Source organism: Stigmatopora argus, chromosome 3 (genome assembly GCF_051989625.1).
Source record: "Stigmatopora argus isolate UIUO_Sarg chromosome 3, RoL_Sarg_1.0, whole genome shotgun sequence".
NCBI lineage: Eukaryota > Metazoa > Chordata > Actinopteri > Syngnathiformes > Syngnathidae > Stigmatopora > Stigmatopora argus.
In genome coordinates, this window is record NC_135389.1 from 8,647,930 (window position 1) to 8,666,161 (window position 18,232).

The 18,232-nt window shown below is 41.0% G+C and overlaps 2 protein-coding genes across 2 annotated transcripts in view; both read right to left on the reverse strand.

The window, feature by feature from the left end:
• LOC144071156 (excitatory amino acid transporter 2-like) overlaps positions 1–11,649 on the reverse strand; it is a 28,799-nt gene extending 17,150 nt beyond the window's left edge. The window contains exon 1 of the mRNA XM_077596015.1: positions 11,442–11,649. The gene's annotated coding sequence lies outside the window, so the exon portion shown is untranslated. The remainder of the gene's footprint in view (positions 1–11,441) is intronic.
• A 3,104-nt stretch (positions 11,650–14,753) lies between these two features.
• Positions 14,754–18,232, reverse strand: part of pamr1b (peptidase domain containing associated with muscle regeneration 1b) — a 42,400-nt gene continuing 38,921 nt past the window's right edge. Inside the window, exons 16-17 of the mRNA XM_077597472.1 lie at positions 16,755–17,113; positions 14,754–15,740 (exon numbers count right to left, since the gene is read on the reverse strand). Coding sequence (XP_077453598.1) covers positions 15,180–15,740; positions 16,755–17,113 — 920 coding nt within the window. The 3' untranslated portion in view covers positions 14,754–15,179. The remainder of the gene's footprint in view (positions 15,741–16,754; positions 17,114–18,232) is intronic.

Genomic DNA, 18,232 nt, shown 5'->3' on the forward strand with positions numbered 1-18,232 from the left:
AGGGGAGGGCAATGGGCATGCTGGTTCTTTCAGGCCACTGATGTTATGCCTGTGCCCACCGTGGGAGAGCAGCGGCGAGACCAAGACGCCCCTTTCTCTTTCTCTTTCTCTTCCTCCACAACCTTTTTTTCTTTTTCTTTTTTTTTGGCAAGATGAATGAATCTTTCAGAAGCTACGGCTCATTGTGAGCCGTAATCGACGGCGATTATCCTGATTTTATGCTGCCTTTCCAGTGTGTGGAGGTTCCCTGAGTGCTGTCTTTGAGGGCTGCTGCAATGCAGCCTGAACCACAAGGGGTTGTCTTGGCAACATTTTGCAGTTTATAGAGAAGGGGATGAAGAGGAAGGAGGACGCTTTCAGTCACACAAATACACCACAGCTCAGAAGTATTAGCAAGGCTAGAATCTAAAGATGAGATAGAGTATAATATAATGCCTAATACATACATGATGAAGTTGCACCTGTTAGTAAGCCTTGCAAATGTGTCTGCATTACAAAAGAATATCGACAGTTCAGTTCTGATTAAATAACTGATTGCACCGTTTCCATTAACGTAAGGTTGTGTGCGTGTGTGTGTGTGTTTTAATCAAATGTGCTTCTTGAAAAGCAAGCACACTAAGGAAGATGTAAATGAGAATACACATTTCCCACTGGGGTCTCTAGGGCCCAATGCCCGTTCTCATGACTGGAGCGTCACAATATAATGTGAGGTAAAGACAACTGGAGCTGGGCCAGGCTCCGGATATATCTGGCCCCATTGGGCCTCACAGCTACTTTGTTATGTAGTGGGAAGAAATGGGCTCCCGTATTCTGGCTTGGAACTGTGAAAAAGAAAAATGAAGCCCCGAGCAAACACTTCTGGTTGTGCAGTGCATAGGAAGTGGGAGATAAATTCCACAGTCTGAAGAAAGAAAAGCTTTGTCATTAAATGTTTCCATTCCACTTTTTTCTCAAAGATTGCATTTCCCAGTAAGTGTTGCAAAGTTAATATGGTTAAGAAATTTGGTTGATTGCATCTGTAGGTGTGAGCCCTTTCAGGTACACTATACTCAAAAGCTACAACAGTACAAACCATATACGTACCATTGTCCAATAAGAAACAATTCTGCCAATACAAATAGAACAAGATCACACGCTATGGTGTTTCAAAAAAGTTTGTTAAATTATACTCAACAACCAAGGCAGTGAAGAACTTATTCTCATTTGGAATACCGACCAAGAATTGCATAATGGTAGTCAGTAAGCAACATATCTTCATAACATGTTGGCTTGAAGGACGGCCCGGTGGCGCAAGTGATTAGCGTGTCGGCCTCATAGCTCTGGGGTCCTGGGTTCAAATATTTGGATTGATCTCACAAAGCATATTTGAAATGTGGAATACTGCTTTGATAGATAGATTTTATAGATTACCCTCTAGCACTGCTTTAATGTCAGAGAACTGACAGACTGATACACTATGTCAACATGAACATGAGCCAAATAATGTGTACCATTCCAAAGTAAAAACAAACAACCACTTCCGAGATTGTTAGCAGGGCAATAATTCAGTACCAAGGCCAGTGCCCATGTAGTGTTGAAGGAGCTGACCATCTTGCTTGGCATGTAGTTATAGTATCATATAGGTATATTCGTATAAAAAATCCCAACTGACATACTGTGCATGTATATGTGTTTTTTGTTTTGTTTTTCCACTCGCCGAGCTATGTGACTGGACATCATTTAGAGCCATATTTCAGAAAACAATACACAGCTATTGGTATTGATGTTCTTTGGGGTGTATTTATGGGGTTTTATTATCTTGTATTTCCCTCTTTGTGGCTTGTCATTGTGATTTCCCATTGAATTTACCTGTTGTGGTCTTCTTCTTTGTGTCTCTCCTGCTTCCTCTCATGTCACTCATTGTCTCATCAGCCCCTGTCTGTCTATTTAAACCCTATGTCATTCTCAATCATTTTTCTCTTTAATGTTTTCTTTGGTAAAGAATGTTTATTAAAATTTTAGTGCATGTCGCCCTTGTTTCTGCCCTTCTTCCCTGCAAGTCGGTACATTTCTGATTAAATCTCTGTGCAAAACCTTAACACCCAACAATGTTTTTTATTTTTTCATTGCTCCCATTTTTACTAGTCTAATCACCCAATCAGGCTGCATCTTGTCCTGGTGACATATGACGTCACAATGTTTCTCCACATGTCAGCATTCACTAAGGTTTCTCTTTGTTTCCTTTTGTGTTCATAATGAGGCAATCATTAGCGACACAGCCTCTGGGAATCCTCAAGCCCATGTTATCGTCTGTATTGGTCTCTCAGATATGACCGGTTCAGCTCTAATTACGTGCTAACAGCCTATTGTGCTGGAGAGAGTTTGGACTGAATTGGATAATTCCTATTCATCTCAATGAAGTCCCAGAGACACCAAAGATTTAAATGTAATCCAACCACGACCATCTTCACTGCTCTTTCCCAACTGAGCAAATTCCAGTTGACCGCAAATGCCTTTACTGGAACGTGGTTTTGTTTTGATTTCTTTTATTATTTTTGTCATTGAACCAGAATTTCTTTCATGGATTTGACATGATGCCATATCTTCCAGGAAATCTTTGGAAAAATGTTTCACTCCGATGCAAACTGCTATCAATCTCTTTCAGCAGTACAGATGAAAGGCCAGACGATAAAAGAAGAATCATCCATATTCATGGTTACCTTCTTTCTGCCTTGTGGAGTTTCCACACTGAATGGTGGTGTCCTAGTCTCTCACATTTTTTCCTATAGCTACAGTATGTGGCTGTTCATGCAAATACAATGCAATGCTGCTATCATTACCAAAAGGCACATCTGTTTAACATTTCTGGATCTACGGCAGTATGCTGCTTCTGATGGCTTTGGCCGATTCCCCACAGGAGCTCATTAAATCAGCTAGTAAGGCAGGACCACCCCACCCCCAACTATATCACCAATATAATCCACCTCGTAGCTGAGAGGGGAATGACAGAGGATGCGGGAGAGTTTTATAGTAGGTAGAGGGAACAGTATAAGGCAGAAGGAATGGAATGCCATCTAAGACTTGTTTGCAGCCACGCATTGAGGAAGGGGACTAATGAGGGGAAGGGCACAATGTGGGGCTACTCATAAAGGTAGGAGCCAAAGGACACAAATAATGAAGTACTAAAAAATCTCTAAAGATCAGATCAGAGCAATTAAAAGAGCAATCCGTGGACTATATAAAGAACTGACAGCTGTGTTGGGTAGCTCTGCCCGTGAAATGGCATTTTTGCACAAATCACATTTCATACATCAATACACTCACCTGCCATTACCAAAAATAGACACACAGGCAGCATGTACAAAGACTGTTTCAAACAATGAACATGTAATTGCAAGCAGTCATACATAACAACAATATCTTGAGTTGTCTATTGCCATAAATCTTTGCTGGTTCCAGTTCAAGGTCTTGGCTTCATTCGGGATTTGCAAATAAGAGGACTGAGTTGGATGGATGTTCTCTCACTAATTAAACACAGGAGTCTGTTGGGACTGAGGACTGCCTGCAGTAGTAGCAATGCCAGGTTCTCCTTACACACACAGTGTTGACACAAAGGCCATTTCTACACAGACAAGCCCTAATCATCATATCAGCCATTAAGGCATACATCTACACATTGACAGAAGCAGGTATGTGCACACACACAAAGGGTGAACCCCAAAGGAAGGCACAAACCCAACTTTTTGAATATAACAAACTCACTTAAAACAATAGGAATATATTTACTGTGACAACGCAGCCCGGCGCCCGAGTGGTAAGTGCGTTGGCCTCACAGTTCTGTGGTCGAGGGTTTGATCCCAGGTCGATTCTCACTGTGTGGAGTTTGCGTGTTGTCCGCAGACTTGCATGGGTTTTCTCCAGGTACTCCGGTTTCTTCCCGCATCCCAAAAACATGCATGGGAGCCTGGTTGAAAACTTTAAATTTCCCCTTTGTATAAGTATGAGCGTGAATGGTTGTACTCTGAGATTCTACTAATTTCATCTTATCTTCTGAACCAGGGGACACCCTGAATCAGTGGCCAGCCGATCGCAGGGCACAAGGAGACGGACAATCATGCACACTCACAACCATGCCTAGGGGCAATTTAGAGTGTCCAATCAGCCTACCATCCATGTTTTTGCAATGTGGGAGGAAAGCGGAGTACCTGGAGGAAACCCACGGAGGCCCGGGGAGAACATGCAAACTCCACACAAATGGACATGACCTGGATTTGAATCCAGGACTTTATATATAAATTCATAAAAGGTCACGGTAAGGGATAATCATTTACTGAGGATAGTCATCTGAGTTTTAATTAATAATTTTGTCAAGATATAGAAAAATGTCTATTTACCAAAAGCTTTCTCCATATTTTTCCTCTAATCTTTCCTAGTCCCTCAAGATATCTCTAAATAATAATAATAATACAAACATTCAGCTACACATGCCAAAAAATAAAAGCAATAACTATTTTTTTTTTATGCATATCCTAAGATTACCAATGGTTTTTAACATTTCATGATTAATTCCCTGGTTGCTTTTAGTTCATTGTCATTCTTCATTATAAAAAGGTGATATCATTTTACATAGAACTACAGCTTCACTCATATTTTATGTCACACTGAAGTCACTGTAAATAATTAGCAACATCGATGCAAAATATATTTCTCTTTTTACTATTTGGTGTAATCCCCAGAGCTCAGATGCTTTAACCTACTCAGAGGATGGTAAATCCCCTTCAGTTGAGGAGTAAGCTTACAAGATAAATTCCACACAATCCTGGATGGCTGTTATCCTACTCTAAGTGACAAATTTGGAGTTTCTGTCATGTCACAGTGAATGCATTCTTTACAGAGCAAAAGCTATTTTGAACCAAGTGGGAATTCATCAAAAGTATTGATTTATTTTTGGTAGCCGTCAAATTTTATCGGAATGATTTTTTTTTCTTATATTCAACATTCCTTTTTACGGATCAGAACAAAATTCTAATAACTATTAGCTCATTACTTAACAGCAATATTTTTCCTCTAAACAAATTCAAAATAAAATTATATCTGGGAAATGTTATGCCTATATTACCTGTACCTATGTAAAAACAAATATGCAATGGTGGAAATATGTTTTTACATTAAATGGTTTTTGTAAGGTGAAATGTAGCATTCATTCACAAGGAGGTAGTGAAATATTAGCTAACAACTAGTTTCCGCAGCCGGGGATGGGGCCGCCAGGGATTCTTCCTTTGGCTGCTGCCCAACTGTCTTTGCACCCGACTTTCCACGACAACACACTCGTAAGCGAACTAACAAATTTAAATTAACTTGGATTAATATTTACAGACACACTCAAACATACGTTTAATGTAACTTTACACAAAACTGAATTCTAATTTTGTTTTACATTTTTATACCTTCCCCTGGCCGGATTAGCTGTTTGCCATGCCTCCACCCTCACGTTCGCTATCGATGGGCTGTTTGCTGTTGTATTCCCTTCAAAATATTCCGAAAATGATGTACAAAAATGTCCTCACAATAGGATAACGCACGACCACTTGCCAACGAGAAGTAGTCTTGAATGAGCGATCGCTCCGCTAACGGGAGCTAACAGGCTAAGGAAGGAAAAACACTGAAAAAATGCAATAGCTCAGCCTACCCACAAATTGATTGTGGGTAATGAAGTTTTATTCTGAGAAAGCGTGCCATTGGCTATCGGTGTTGTGTGCACCAGTATACGTCATTACCCAGAAAGCCCTCTTTTTGCCCGCGCATGCACATTTTATGGTCCATGTGTAGGAGAAACCGTTCAGTGCTCGTAGATATTTGTTATACACGAAAGAGAGCGGCAAAAAAGACAGTGCGCTACAATGATAAACAGCCTCTCATGTCATGGCCACCTGGCTTTCTCGCATCTCAAATTTTTTCTCGTATCTAGAGTTAATTATTTGATCATCTCGTAGGTAGAGCTGCTCTTATGTAGAGGTACCACTGTATACTTTTAATGCAATAATGACAGTGAGGGACGGACGGACGGACGGACGGACGGTCGGTCGGACGGGCGGGCGGGCAGGCAGGCAGACGGGCAGGCGGGCGGACGGGCGGACGGGTGGGTGGGCGATTAGGCAGGTGGGGGCGGGGGATTTCCGGTGGACGGATAGGTAGATAGATAGATATAGATAGATAGATAGATGCTTGTCCTAATTAAACAGTGTATAATGCAGTGAGCCAAAAGCTACAAACAAAAACCCCTCTGTGTTAATCAGCCATTGAGGCGGAGCCCTCTTGGAACACGCCACCCCTACTAGAATAATGGGCCACTTTACAAGGCCTCCAAGTTAGTTCAGAGAATATCGAGCTGGGAAACCGCGAGCGTGGGGCTGGCAGGGAGGAGGGGTGAGTTAATTGTTTCCTTCGTTTTTGTTTTTGCGGACCCCCCCTCCATCGCCTTTCACCCCGCTCGGTTCTGAAAGGGGATTCTGACAAACAGGCAATGAAGGGGATTGTTTTGTGTTCCGGGTGAGGTAAACAAACTAGACAGTATTCTCTACTGGCTAGGGTAGTGGGGATGGTGATAGGCTGAGCGGTGGGGAACAGGACGCAAGACGAAGGATGATTGGTTGAGCCTCATGGGGTAAGGGAGATACAGGGTGATGGGGCGGTGGAGTATAAATGGTGATGGTAAAGACTCTTGAGGAACAGTGTAAAAATGTGGTTATTTCAGAAGTGTGTGTGTGTTCGGGCTTTCGGGCATCGGGGGGGATCACGGACGCAGGGGTCTCGTCTCCGAGTGTGGTCATTGTATTCAGTGCCGTGGTTCTCATGCATGAGACCCCTTAGACATCTGAAAATGGAGTGATGAAGCACACCCGCATCTGAGCGGAGAAGTGGCAGCTTGGCGCTTTGCTCCCACAGCCCGAAGCCATTTACATGCTCAAGGGGAACATTGATGCCTGTTGATCCACCGGGATTGAACAAAGAAAAGCACAAACCTTGCTCAGAGGCCCATTGGACACTTAATCGAGGATTTGTGAAGGAGTAAAGGGGTGAAGGGAACGTGGGTGAAGCAAAAGCAATATCAAGACCCTAAAAAATTGCATTTTTGTGATCATCAAAAAGATATCAGCATTATATGGGGAAAAACTGTCTATCTTTCAACTAATCATCTTTTTTTAATATGGGTTGAACGTCTATGCTCGAGACAAACATATGGAGAAACTCACAAAAGTAGTACTATTGTTTAAGTTTTACACTTGTTTGAAAAAAACAATTAGTGTCCACCAATTTAGTGTGAACACAAAGGATAGATTGTTCACAACAGTTTGGTCTTTGGTGGCAAGAGAAAAAAACTAAACGAGACCCTCTCTATTTGCCCCCAGCCCCTTTGGCATTCATTCTCAGAGCATTTCCGTGACTTCCACTGCTGACCTGAATTCTGATGGAGCAGGTGCCAACGGGATGTGGGTGGTGGACGGTGGTAAAAGGATGTGCCTGCTGTAGCAACGTAATGTAATATTTGTGGTTAAACTGAATTTGGTTGTGCATGTGTAATTTTTGATCGGACATTTTGTTAAAGAAACAAAAATAAATACAACTTGTGCAAACCTGATTACTTTCCATTTAATAAAAACTGTTTTAAATACCGTATATGACTCCATCTCAGCAATTGTAACAGTTCACACATCTTACGTGCAGTTGTCACTGGATCAATATTCACTTTCTATCCTGTTCACTCATGTACTGTGATTGATGTGCACCAGTTCAAAGACTTCTCCCAGTCATTTCATTTTTCATTTCATTTTCTGAACCACTTTATCCTCATTAAGCTCATGGGGGTGCTGGAGCCAATCCCAGCTGTCTCCGGGCCAGAGGTGGTGGACCTAAATCGGTGGCCAGCCGATCACAGGGCACAAGGAGACGGACAACCCTGCACACTCACACCCATACCTAGGGGCAATTTAGAGTGTCCAATGAGCCTACCATGCATGTTTTTGAATGTGGGAGGAAACCAGAGTACCCGGAGGAAACCCATGCAGGCTATGTTCCAACCCCCTCCTTGTGACAGCATTAACCATAAAGAATTATTCATTCATCCATTATGTAGCACAATAGAATAACTGGTCATTATTTTTTTGTGTATATTTTAGTTGGAGTTCCCCCCTAGCATGCACATCCTTTATTTGTGTTTAATATATTCTTAGACGTTAACATGAATATTACACAATTACGTATTACATGGTCTTAATTACATAGCAGTTGTCTCATACTTTGACTAAAGAAATGCTCTAACTAAGGTCATCAACAAGGTCTATCATTTTTCCACCAGGCTGCAGCCGCTGTGTTGAATGCTGGGTTGTCCTGTTCCTGTGCAGTCAAACAGAAGTGAAGGGAGCCAGGTTCTTTGTTTGGTCAACCCATGGGAAAGAACCTACTCTGTGCGGATCTATGAGAACTAAAACACTGCTTCTATGGGCAGGACTACATTAGCGACCCAACGATTGGAAAATCTAAACCAGGAATCCAATGAGCTAAAACTAAAGATTGGAAACTGAAGCAAAAGAATACTATTAGAAAATGACTTACATGACTGCAACTATGCACTGGCGACACTTAGAAGTACATACATGATGAAGATAGGAGACGCAATCTAGACAAACATGAGAGGCTTAGAGGATGAACCAAGGAGTTGGGTGACGTTTTGGCATCCTCTGTGCGTTCCCAGGAGGATTACAGAAGCAGTGGACACTACACAAAGACAGTAGCCCCGTGCTGTATCCCTTTGTTAAACTGTATTCTTTAGTTGATTTGAAAACTAAAAAGAGGAAAATATGACATTTTGGTTGCCACAAGGCATGTTCATGCTCAAACTTAACATGCATATGCCGTCACTTCATGCTACTTATGCTGCATTTATAGCAATAGGAAGCCTTTCTGTGATCTTCATTCATTCATTCATTCATTTTCTGACGCACTTATCCTCACAAGGATCGCGGGGGGTGCTGGAGCCCATCCCAGCTAACTACGGGCACCAGGCGGGGGTACCCTGACCAATCACAGGGCAACCATTCACGCTCATAGTCATACCCAGGGGCAATTTAGATTGTTCAACCAGCCTATCCTGCGAGTTTTTGGGACGTGGGTGGAAACCAGAGTAGGCGGAAAAATCCCACCCAATATCAGGGAGAACATGCAAACTCCACAGACGAGGACTGACCTGGAATCAAACCCACGACCCCAGAACTGTGAGCCCGACGTGCTAATCACCGGGTCTTATCTGTGATCTGTACAGTAAAATCAAAATCTAAAATGTACACTTACATGAAGATTTCTTATTTCAATGTCTTGCTCACATTTTGTCACCCAGTTTGTCACACGCCATTGTGTTACATCTCAGTTTATTCTGGCAAAAACAATATCTTGCACACTTTATTTGCCTTTTTTTATTTTTTTATTTTTATTTAATGAACACAAACTTTAAATCTGACTTAGCAAAGATAGAAGAAACAGGTATTGGAGTTTGGGACTTCTTTCCACTTCATTGAATTCCTTCTTGTTAATTTATAATGAAGTTCATTTATAATCTCCCTGCATGTTTCGTAGTGTAGTATTTAACATGCTATATTTTAATGTATAAATTATGAAGCTTTATTTGAAAAATGTATTTCAATCTGACGCTGTCTTTCCTCACTAAGTTGTTGTTGTCTTTTCTGTGTTTATTTAGCCTTGGACTTTTTTTTTCTTTTGTTGCCAATGGTTTCAGTCATGGAAACCTTATGTACAGTATGTCCAACTAAAGCCTTGACATAAAGATAACGCCCACTTACCAAATACACACACACACAAGGTAACCTGGACAATGTCTACCCTAATTAAAGCATTGTTTTTCATGGCATTGATGCTCAATATAGTTTGACACGTCCATACGTTCCAATTTTAATATCTATGCTGCCGAATATTGCTTTTATCAGCATTTCTACTCATAGAATGCACGCACACACACAACATATGCTTCATGTAATTGTAAATGATAAGTCTGCATACAATAGTTGCTTTGATTCCTACGTGTGGTATTTACTTTTAGTTCTATTTGTCTTTTACAAATATGTTGAATGTTTACATTTCAGTGACATGAGCAAAGTGTTACATTATAAAGAAAAACAAATTTAAATTGCACCCCTGAATAGGCTGCCGACAGCAGTGCCTTGAAGGGAAAAGAAAACACAATCGGGTATAATGAGCCCCAACTCCTAATGATGTGATTTTTTATTTTGACTTTTCTTATCAACTAAGATGACACACACACATGCAAAAATATAGGACATGTATGCATCAAAATGACTCATCCTGCCTTTCTGCATGTGCTTTGTATGTCTGTGCTCATCCATGTAAGACAGAAAATGCCACAGTACAGTAGTTTAGAGAACAGCCTCTGGGAAAAGGACAAAACGCATTAGCTGCATGGACACTTTTCAATAGAGATTCTCCCGGCAATTACACTGAACGCCAGCTCCCTTCAGATCCCGCCCGTTTCAAAATGGACATGGTCCAGCCAGTATGTCTCACCGGGCAGAAGGTCTTGTTATTAACAAGATCCTCAATGATCTCCTCTATGGCCACATCCGTCAGGGCTGTTGAACAGAAGTGTCTGCTCAAACACCCTGTTCACGTTTTCTAAATTGATGAGCTAGAGGCGATCAACTGATGGTGCCAAGAGTGTTGGTTTCCATGGTGACCATGGTACTGCTGTTGGGAAACTGTGTGCGTGTGATTTAAAATGAAAGGCGAATGGGCAGCAAACATTGGTTCCTAAGGTGTGTGATTATTGTATACAGTAGAATTATCTTTATTCGGAGTTCTTTCGAGAAGTGGTTACCTAATTTGTGCAAACATAAAATGATTCTTCAAATGCACACACTCAGCAATATTAGACAATACAGCAAGATTCCAGTCAAAATATTTTCATATAAATGGATTGACTTTCCTTGTGGGAAAAGTTGTAATTCATAAATCCACAATGAGCCAACTTGTTGATTGTAGAAAATGGCAATTCTGCAAATTCACAGTGGAAAATAATGTGCAAAATGAAGCAAAATCTGAGTTGAATGATTCCCAATACATAAACACGACGTGCTAAAGCAACAGAAGCACACATGTCCTGTTTAAACTGGACATAAAGGTTAACGCGCATCAATCATCTGAAACAAATTGCTTGCAATTCTACATGCATGTCTGATCATTTTAAATGAATAAACCCAGATGAACGTGAGGCGTCATCGCAGCTCTCTGATGGAATGTGTCGCGCACATTTTAGTAGTGTGCTCCACATAAATAAATAAGCAATACAATTACTTGCAGTGAATGCACGTGTCAGTCGGATCGCGGATGTTTTTTGTTTGTTTGTTTTTTTCAGGAGATCAAAAGCAGCATCTTACCTTTCCAAATCTCACCGAAGAAAGTTTTTGGTGTGGCCCCTTTGCAGGGTCTTGTTGCATCCGCGTCACGGAAGATGAAGGCGCACAGCGAGCCACTGCGGTCCACCACAGGAGCGCTTGACGGAAGGGTCGCGTTGAGGGGTTTTGTCTCAGTAGAATCCGAGGAGCTGCACAGTTTAACGAGCCCACGGAATGAGCTATGCCTCACCTCACCCCTCGTCGCTTGGCTCCCCCACTTGCGTGCGTGCGTGCGCCCGCCCCCACCTCTTTGCGTCCTCTCAATTTGGAATGCCATCTCCATTCGGCCAAAGATGCAGCCTATACTATCTGATTCATGCCTATCTAACTCTCCTATTTAGGTACGTTTATTTGCATCCCATTGGAAGCTGATACATAATAAAATCCAAACCTAGTTTGGCCAACTTTCATCTGGTCAAAATTGGAGACGTCCATTTTAGGAAAATTTATTTTAAGTCCATTTTAAATGTCCACTGTCACCAGTGGCGTTGATAGGATCTCTTGGGGGTCCAAGTAAGAAATCCCTGGAGCTATGCACACTGCACAAATGAGTTGGGGGTTTTTAGCACACACAATAAATTAAAAAAAAACTATGTATAGGGCCAGATAAAAAAAATAAAAAACTGGGAAAGTAGCCTCTGAGGTGACAAGGTCTATGGACAAGAAAATCAGGCAGTTGCTTGGGGCCCTGGTCAATAAGGGGGCCCCTGAGAGCTGCCAAACTGTAGTACGTACAGAGAAACTGTAATAATTGTCCACTTGAATTGACATAGCTGTGGCAAAGTTGGGGGCACTTGACTCTGTCATTGGACACAGCGTATTTTGTGAAAAGTGACACTGAAGTGTGTAACACTGGTGAGCATGGTAACTGAAAGCCCAGAGTAGTAGCCCAGCTGCTAGCATCCTTTCTTTAAGGCATCAGGTGGGGGTTCCAAAGAATGCAAGGCATCCAGTGCCTCTGTTTGTACCTGTTACACAGTGTATTTCTGAGACCATTATGGAATGTGTAATATATTACCTTTTGGAGTAACAACCCCCAACACTACATGTAAGCCACTATAAAGGATACAATGATTAAAATACTTCCATCAATTGTCTCAATAGCAGGGTTTCTTTGAAATAAAATACAGAAGAAAATATACATATATTAATTGATGATTTTTACAGCGTTGGGCTTAGGATACTTTAAGATATCTGGATGGATTAATGGCATTCTCTAATCTCCTGCATGTACATTTATTGTTAATTTCAATGCACACATAAGGCCTAGTTAACACAGGTGTGCTTCGGCGTAGTATTTGGATCAAGATCACCTACTGTGAAATCTTAAAACTGCTTGATCTTACAGCAATTTATGACTTGGGGGGGGGGGGGGGGGGGGCATGTGGTTTCAGTGGTTTACGGCTGCATCACTACAAATCTGCAACGCAATGGCAAAATGAAACATAAAACAATAAGGAAATAACAGATTTTACATAAATACAGCAAGACTCACATGTGATTTGACCTGCAAATTACACAGAATGTGTCTTGACAGACATACATTAGAGCATGTGCCTGATCATTTCCAGCTGACTGCATTTAGATATGCACAGTGAGCCGATGCACTTCTAAGGGATGTACGTATTCTTCATTCAGACTGAACAGTGACACAATCTCAATAGAAAAGTTTATTAAACACAGACAAAAATAAATAAATAAATAAACATTACAAAGACTCGCACCTAGGCAATCAAATCACAAACCACATACATGCGTTCATTCATCATCCACATCCTCATAATCGTTGCTGACTTCGGGCAAAAGGGAGACTACACCCAAGACTGGCCGCTAGTCAGCCATAGGGTTCATAGAGAGACAGGCAACCATCCGCACCAAACCATATAGTACTGGGGTGACGAACATAATCCATGTCAGATGCTCATTTTTACCCATGTCATACATGAAGTGTAGGGGGAAGGGCAAAATTCTGCAGAAGTGCACCTTTAATTTACTAAATGAGTACACAGTGAATGGCTTCTCCAGGCAAATATATTGTCTCCTGGAGTAAGTGCTTCATAATGAATGCAAGATTGATTTTAGTAGATCATGTGTATCAGAGGGATAACTTTGTTTAAAAGTTTTGTAACTGCATTTTATAAAGACAATTTGCCATACAAAAAGATAAGAAAAATTAAAGGGCAATGAAACATGTAATATTTTAACACTCCGTCTGGACAGATGTCTCGATGGGGAATCACAGACCACCATTCTATAGGCGAATCACATCCCTCCAACCTCAGTCAGATGCTACCCCTTACTCCTCTATTAAATGCTTTGTTGAACCTAGGACCTCAGAGCTGTGAGTCCGACCCGCTGTCCAATAAAACCACCGGGCCCCCCTCAGTTTAGAATAATTAGAATCATTGTTAAGCTTCTGTGGGCTTGCTGATCAGTTGATCAGTTGATTCCGATGTGCTAAAGGAGGCAGACGTGTGAAAAAAACTCGATCGGTTACTGGTGACTAAAATTTCAAATACTATCTTTAAACCAAAGAGTTGCTGGTTTGTTTGGGACTAGAACCTCTATTGGGATCCAATACTTATTTGAATAAGCCACATCTCCCACAAATTTGTAAAATATATATTTTTTAAAATTATATGTGGATTGAACAAAAAATAATAATCTTGGCCCATTCCATACAAGATAGATATATACATAATCCTATTTAAAATCTTCTTGTAGTAAAGATGTGGCACTAGATTTATTACAACTAACACATTTGGAAGGAGCTGGTAAAACAGCAACGTAACTTTTTATGTGGTTGTAGCTTGTTTACCAGACTTGCACTACTTATATTGTAGTGATGCTTTCTGACAAGGTGCCTATGGAGTTTGAGTAGCATTCAAGTATTGCAGTGGTATAGTATTTATAAAACACTGATAATCAATTTGAAAAAATTAAGAATAATTACTGGATGGTGATTTTTTTTCTAGCTAAAAGCTTGATGTAGACATACGAATTTTTACGGTTGTAGATAAAAGTATGAACAAGAACACTGAATTTGAATACTTTTATGAGATTAACAGAGAATGGAAATATACAACTATTGCCTCCTTGAACAAATTGAAAACTGATGAGTGAAAGCAGGTCAGATTGGAAGTAATTGATTTAATTTGAGCACACAGGAGTGAAATGATATGTGAATAATATGCTCCGTTTATGGTTGTGCAAATGTTGCTGCTCTGACCTGGATTCATTTGCTTCATAACACAGACAGTGGGCTTCAAACAGCAGGCATCAATGTAGTTCACTCTTTACAAAGTAATCATAATTGCATAACTATAGCACGCAGGCAGACAAAGAAACATACTGACCAGAATTCCCTTTTTTTAATTAAAAAAAGTTATTTTTTCTCTTTCAATGTAATCAAAAGTCATATTAGTCAGCAATACATTACAATGTGCTGTATATACATACAAATGTGCACATACAATACATTACACGCTCATTTTAAGGATGAACTTGCGGTCATTTTCAAGTCAGTAACGTCAGATTGACCAATGATATGTCTTCTGATAAAAAATCAAACACAAAAAACTGAATAAGCATCCCAAACTTAAGGTTGTCTAGTATTACCCTTGTGCAAGACAGTTTAAAAAGGGATGAGAGTCATTACAATGCCAAAGAAAACAGGACAGAAAGATACATTGCATATAAATATGATTCCCACAAGTATATTTATTTCATACTATTCTCAATCCAGAGTTTGAAGTTTGCTACATGTGTGTAAACTGTGTAGAGTTCAGGATCACACTCCCCTTGGTCATAGCCAAAGCTTACTAGTCCCAGCAGCCTCCAAAATCTTTTGTTTCCTCTTTGGGAGAGGGCACCAGAGGGATCGTCCTTGTGAGTGAGTGCAGGGAGGATGAGGATTCCCCCAGTGTCAGAGGGACATATATTAGACGGCCCGTAGTTTGGCTTCTGGCTTGCACATAACATGTTGTCAGTAACACTGACTGGTACCCCATTACGTGCGTATTGCCGCTCGCACGGGACAATGTCGGCCAGCTGAACAAGGCCAACTCTCACTTTTTCATCAACCCCCAAACCTGAGTCAGGAAGCGGAGACCAGCCTGTCACAAGTCCTTGTCCAGAGGTTTCAACTTCCTCCTGAATTTCAGACAAGCAGATGGGTTGCACTTTCTCTCCAATCTTTGCTTTGTCCAGTAATTTGATGACAGCTATGTCGGAGTCAAGAATATGAGGGTCGTAATTTGAGTGAATAATGATTGTGGCCACCTTTGGGAGGAAGAGAGAAAGTTAATGTTAAGCACGGGCTTGTCACTATCCGATTGTTTTGCAAAAAGTTACCCTGCTGTGGGCATCAGTTCCTCTCAATCCATGACATCACTGTGTCAGCGTCGAAGAAACATCTTAATAATATAAATATCCATTGCATGTGTTTTGTATGTAAAATCTATCAACGAGCCAGCTCTTCGATATTTCTGCGTATGCGTGAAATAAGTCACTGCCGCCTGAGACATGATGGTATAGAGACAGCAATTACTATATTTTTCAGACTATAAGGCGCAACTAAAAGACTGAATGTTATCAAAATCCGGCAGTGCATCTTACAACCCGGTGCGCCTTATATGTGGATCGCTATTGGTTCTTCATTGTATGAAATTCCCTTTAGCACAGCTCCATCTAGTTGATGCATAACACGACTATTAACCACTATTACTAATACTACTGTTCCATCTAGTGGATGTAGTATAACACAATCTCCTACTTCTACTACTTATTCTACTACTACCACTACCTACCACCACTATTAGTACCACTGTCTTATAAGTCCATGCACCTTATAGTGTATGAAACAAATTTTAAGATAGGCCATTCATTGAAGGTGCACGGAAAATATGGTAATTTCTTTTTAACCGGTAGAGCATGTGAGTTGAAGAATAATGTTTTTTTGTTTTTTTAAACACAAATAACTATAGCGCCTTTGTGGGTCAATCGGTAGTGATACATTTTGCATTTCCGTTGTTGTTCTGTATCAATTGGGTTAAAGTTTAAAAGATTTAAATTAAGTTTTATGGCAGGTTGGATATATGCCCATGCATTGTATGGCTCATAATTGCCTCACATGTCCTATCAATTTAGAATAATGTAATTTACAGCGACGTCACAATTTAGTATGGATGTGGGTTTTGCGTGTGCATAGTCAAAATCGGGTAAACGTTGCAATGGGGGTGGATTTAGTAACAAAGCCATAATAGTTAAACATAGGCAAGCCTTTTGAAGCCTTACCCTCAAATGTTGAAGACCTTTATTTTCTCTGCGGTCATCACGAAAGCTTTTCCCTACCACCACCTTAATTTCCGTTGCATCCAGAGGATAAACCTTGCCCAATTGTGTCACACAGTGTGCTGCAACCACGACACTCCTTTGGTTCACCAGAGCACCACTGCACACTAGTTGCCAGTCAGAAGCCTGCAAATGGTTGCCCACTCTGGTGCTGCCATCATTCTTCACAGATCCAGTGTAACTATCTGCCTTGGTCACCTTGGTGCCTTCACCATTGATGGGATGGCGGTAGATGGCTACTAGCCAAGGCCAATGAGCCTCACCCGGCTTTTCAGGGTCAAAGGTTGGATGCTTCCCACACACTGCCAAAGACATGACATGATGAGAAGACAGAAAGGAAAGACAGTGATGGAGAAGTAGAACAGGGTAAATGTGGCTCACGTTCTAGTTGTTTCAACAGAAAGTGTTGTTGAAACTTCAGTCACTTATCTCGTGCATGCTCCTTACTAAACTAAAAAGAGGCTTGCAATTTACACTTTTACCAAAATGCAAGGTATTTTCAATCTGGAAATTGTATGACTAAAAAAAGTGACCACGATTCATTTAAAGAGCTTCGTATTATACTGCTGACACAAAAGCCATCTATGGCTATATAGTTACCATGTACAATAATGGATTTTCTTAAAATGTACTGAAACCAGTCCATGAAAGGAATTAGCATTTTCAATGCTAGATGACCCTGTAATCGTCTTAGTCAAACGTAGGTAAGGTCATCATGTAATCATCTTAGTCAAACGTAGGTAAGGTTGGTTAAAATGTAACACTGCATCAGCGTTTTTGGTCCTTATTGAGACATTCTTGTAGATAAAGCAAATATATGATTATTTCTGCGACTGAGTGGTTAGCAAGGGGAGACCTGGGTTCAAATCCAGGTCAATCCACCAGAGGAGAGTTTGCATGTTCTCCCCGGGCCTGTGTGGGTTTTCTCCGAATACTCTGGTTTCCTCCCACATTCCAAAGACATGCATGGTAGGCTGATTAGACACTCTAAATTGCCCCTGGGTACGTGTGAGCGTGAATTGTTGTTTGTCTCCTTGTGCCCTGCGATTGGCTAACCACCAATTCAGGGTGTCCCCCACCTCTGGCCCAAAGTCACCTGGGATAGGCTCCAGCACCCCCGCGACCCTAATGAGAATAAAGCGGATCAGAAAATTAGATGAGATGAGATGATTATTTCTGTACTTCCATTTATACATGTGCCAGTACTTGTATCCCTTGTAGTTGCTTGGTTTACAATAAATGCATGTCTATATATATTGATGAAAAATAAAACATTATTGTCATGTTCTGCTTTTGGCCTGCTTGCATTTTTCCATTACAGAGCCCAGGTGTGTGGCAGTGGGCGGAGATCGCTGCATCGCACCTGCGTTCCATCTCATCAGCACAGCATTTAGGTAGTGCCTTTCTACTAATCATTGCCG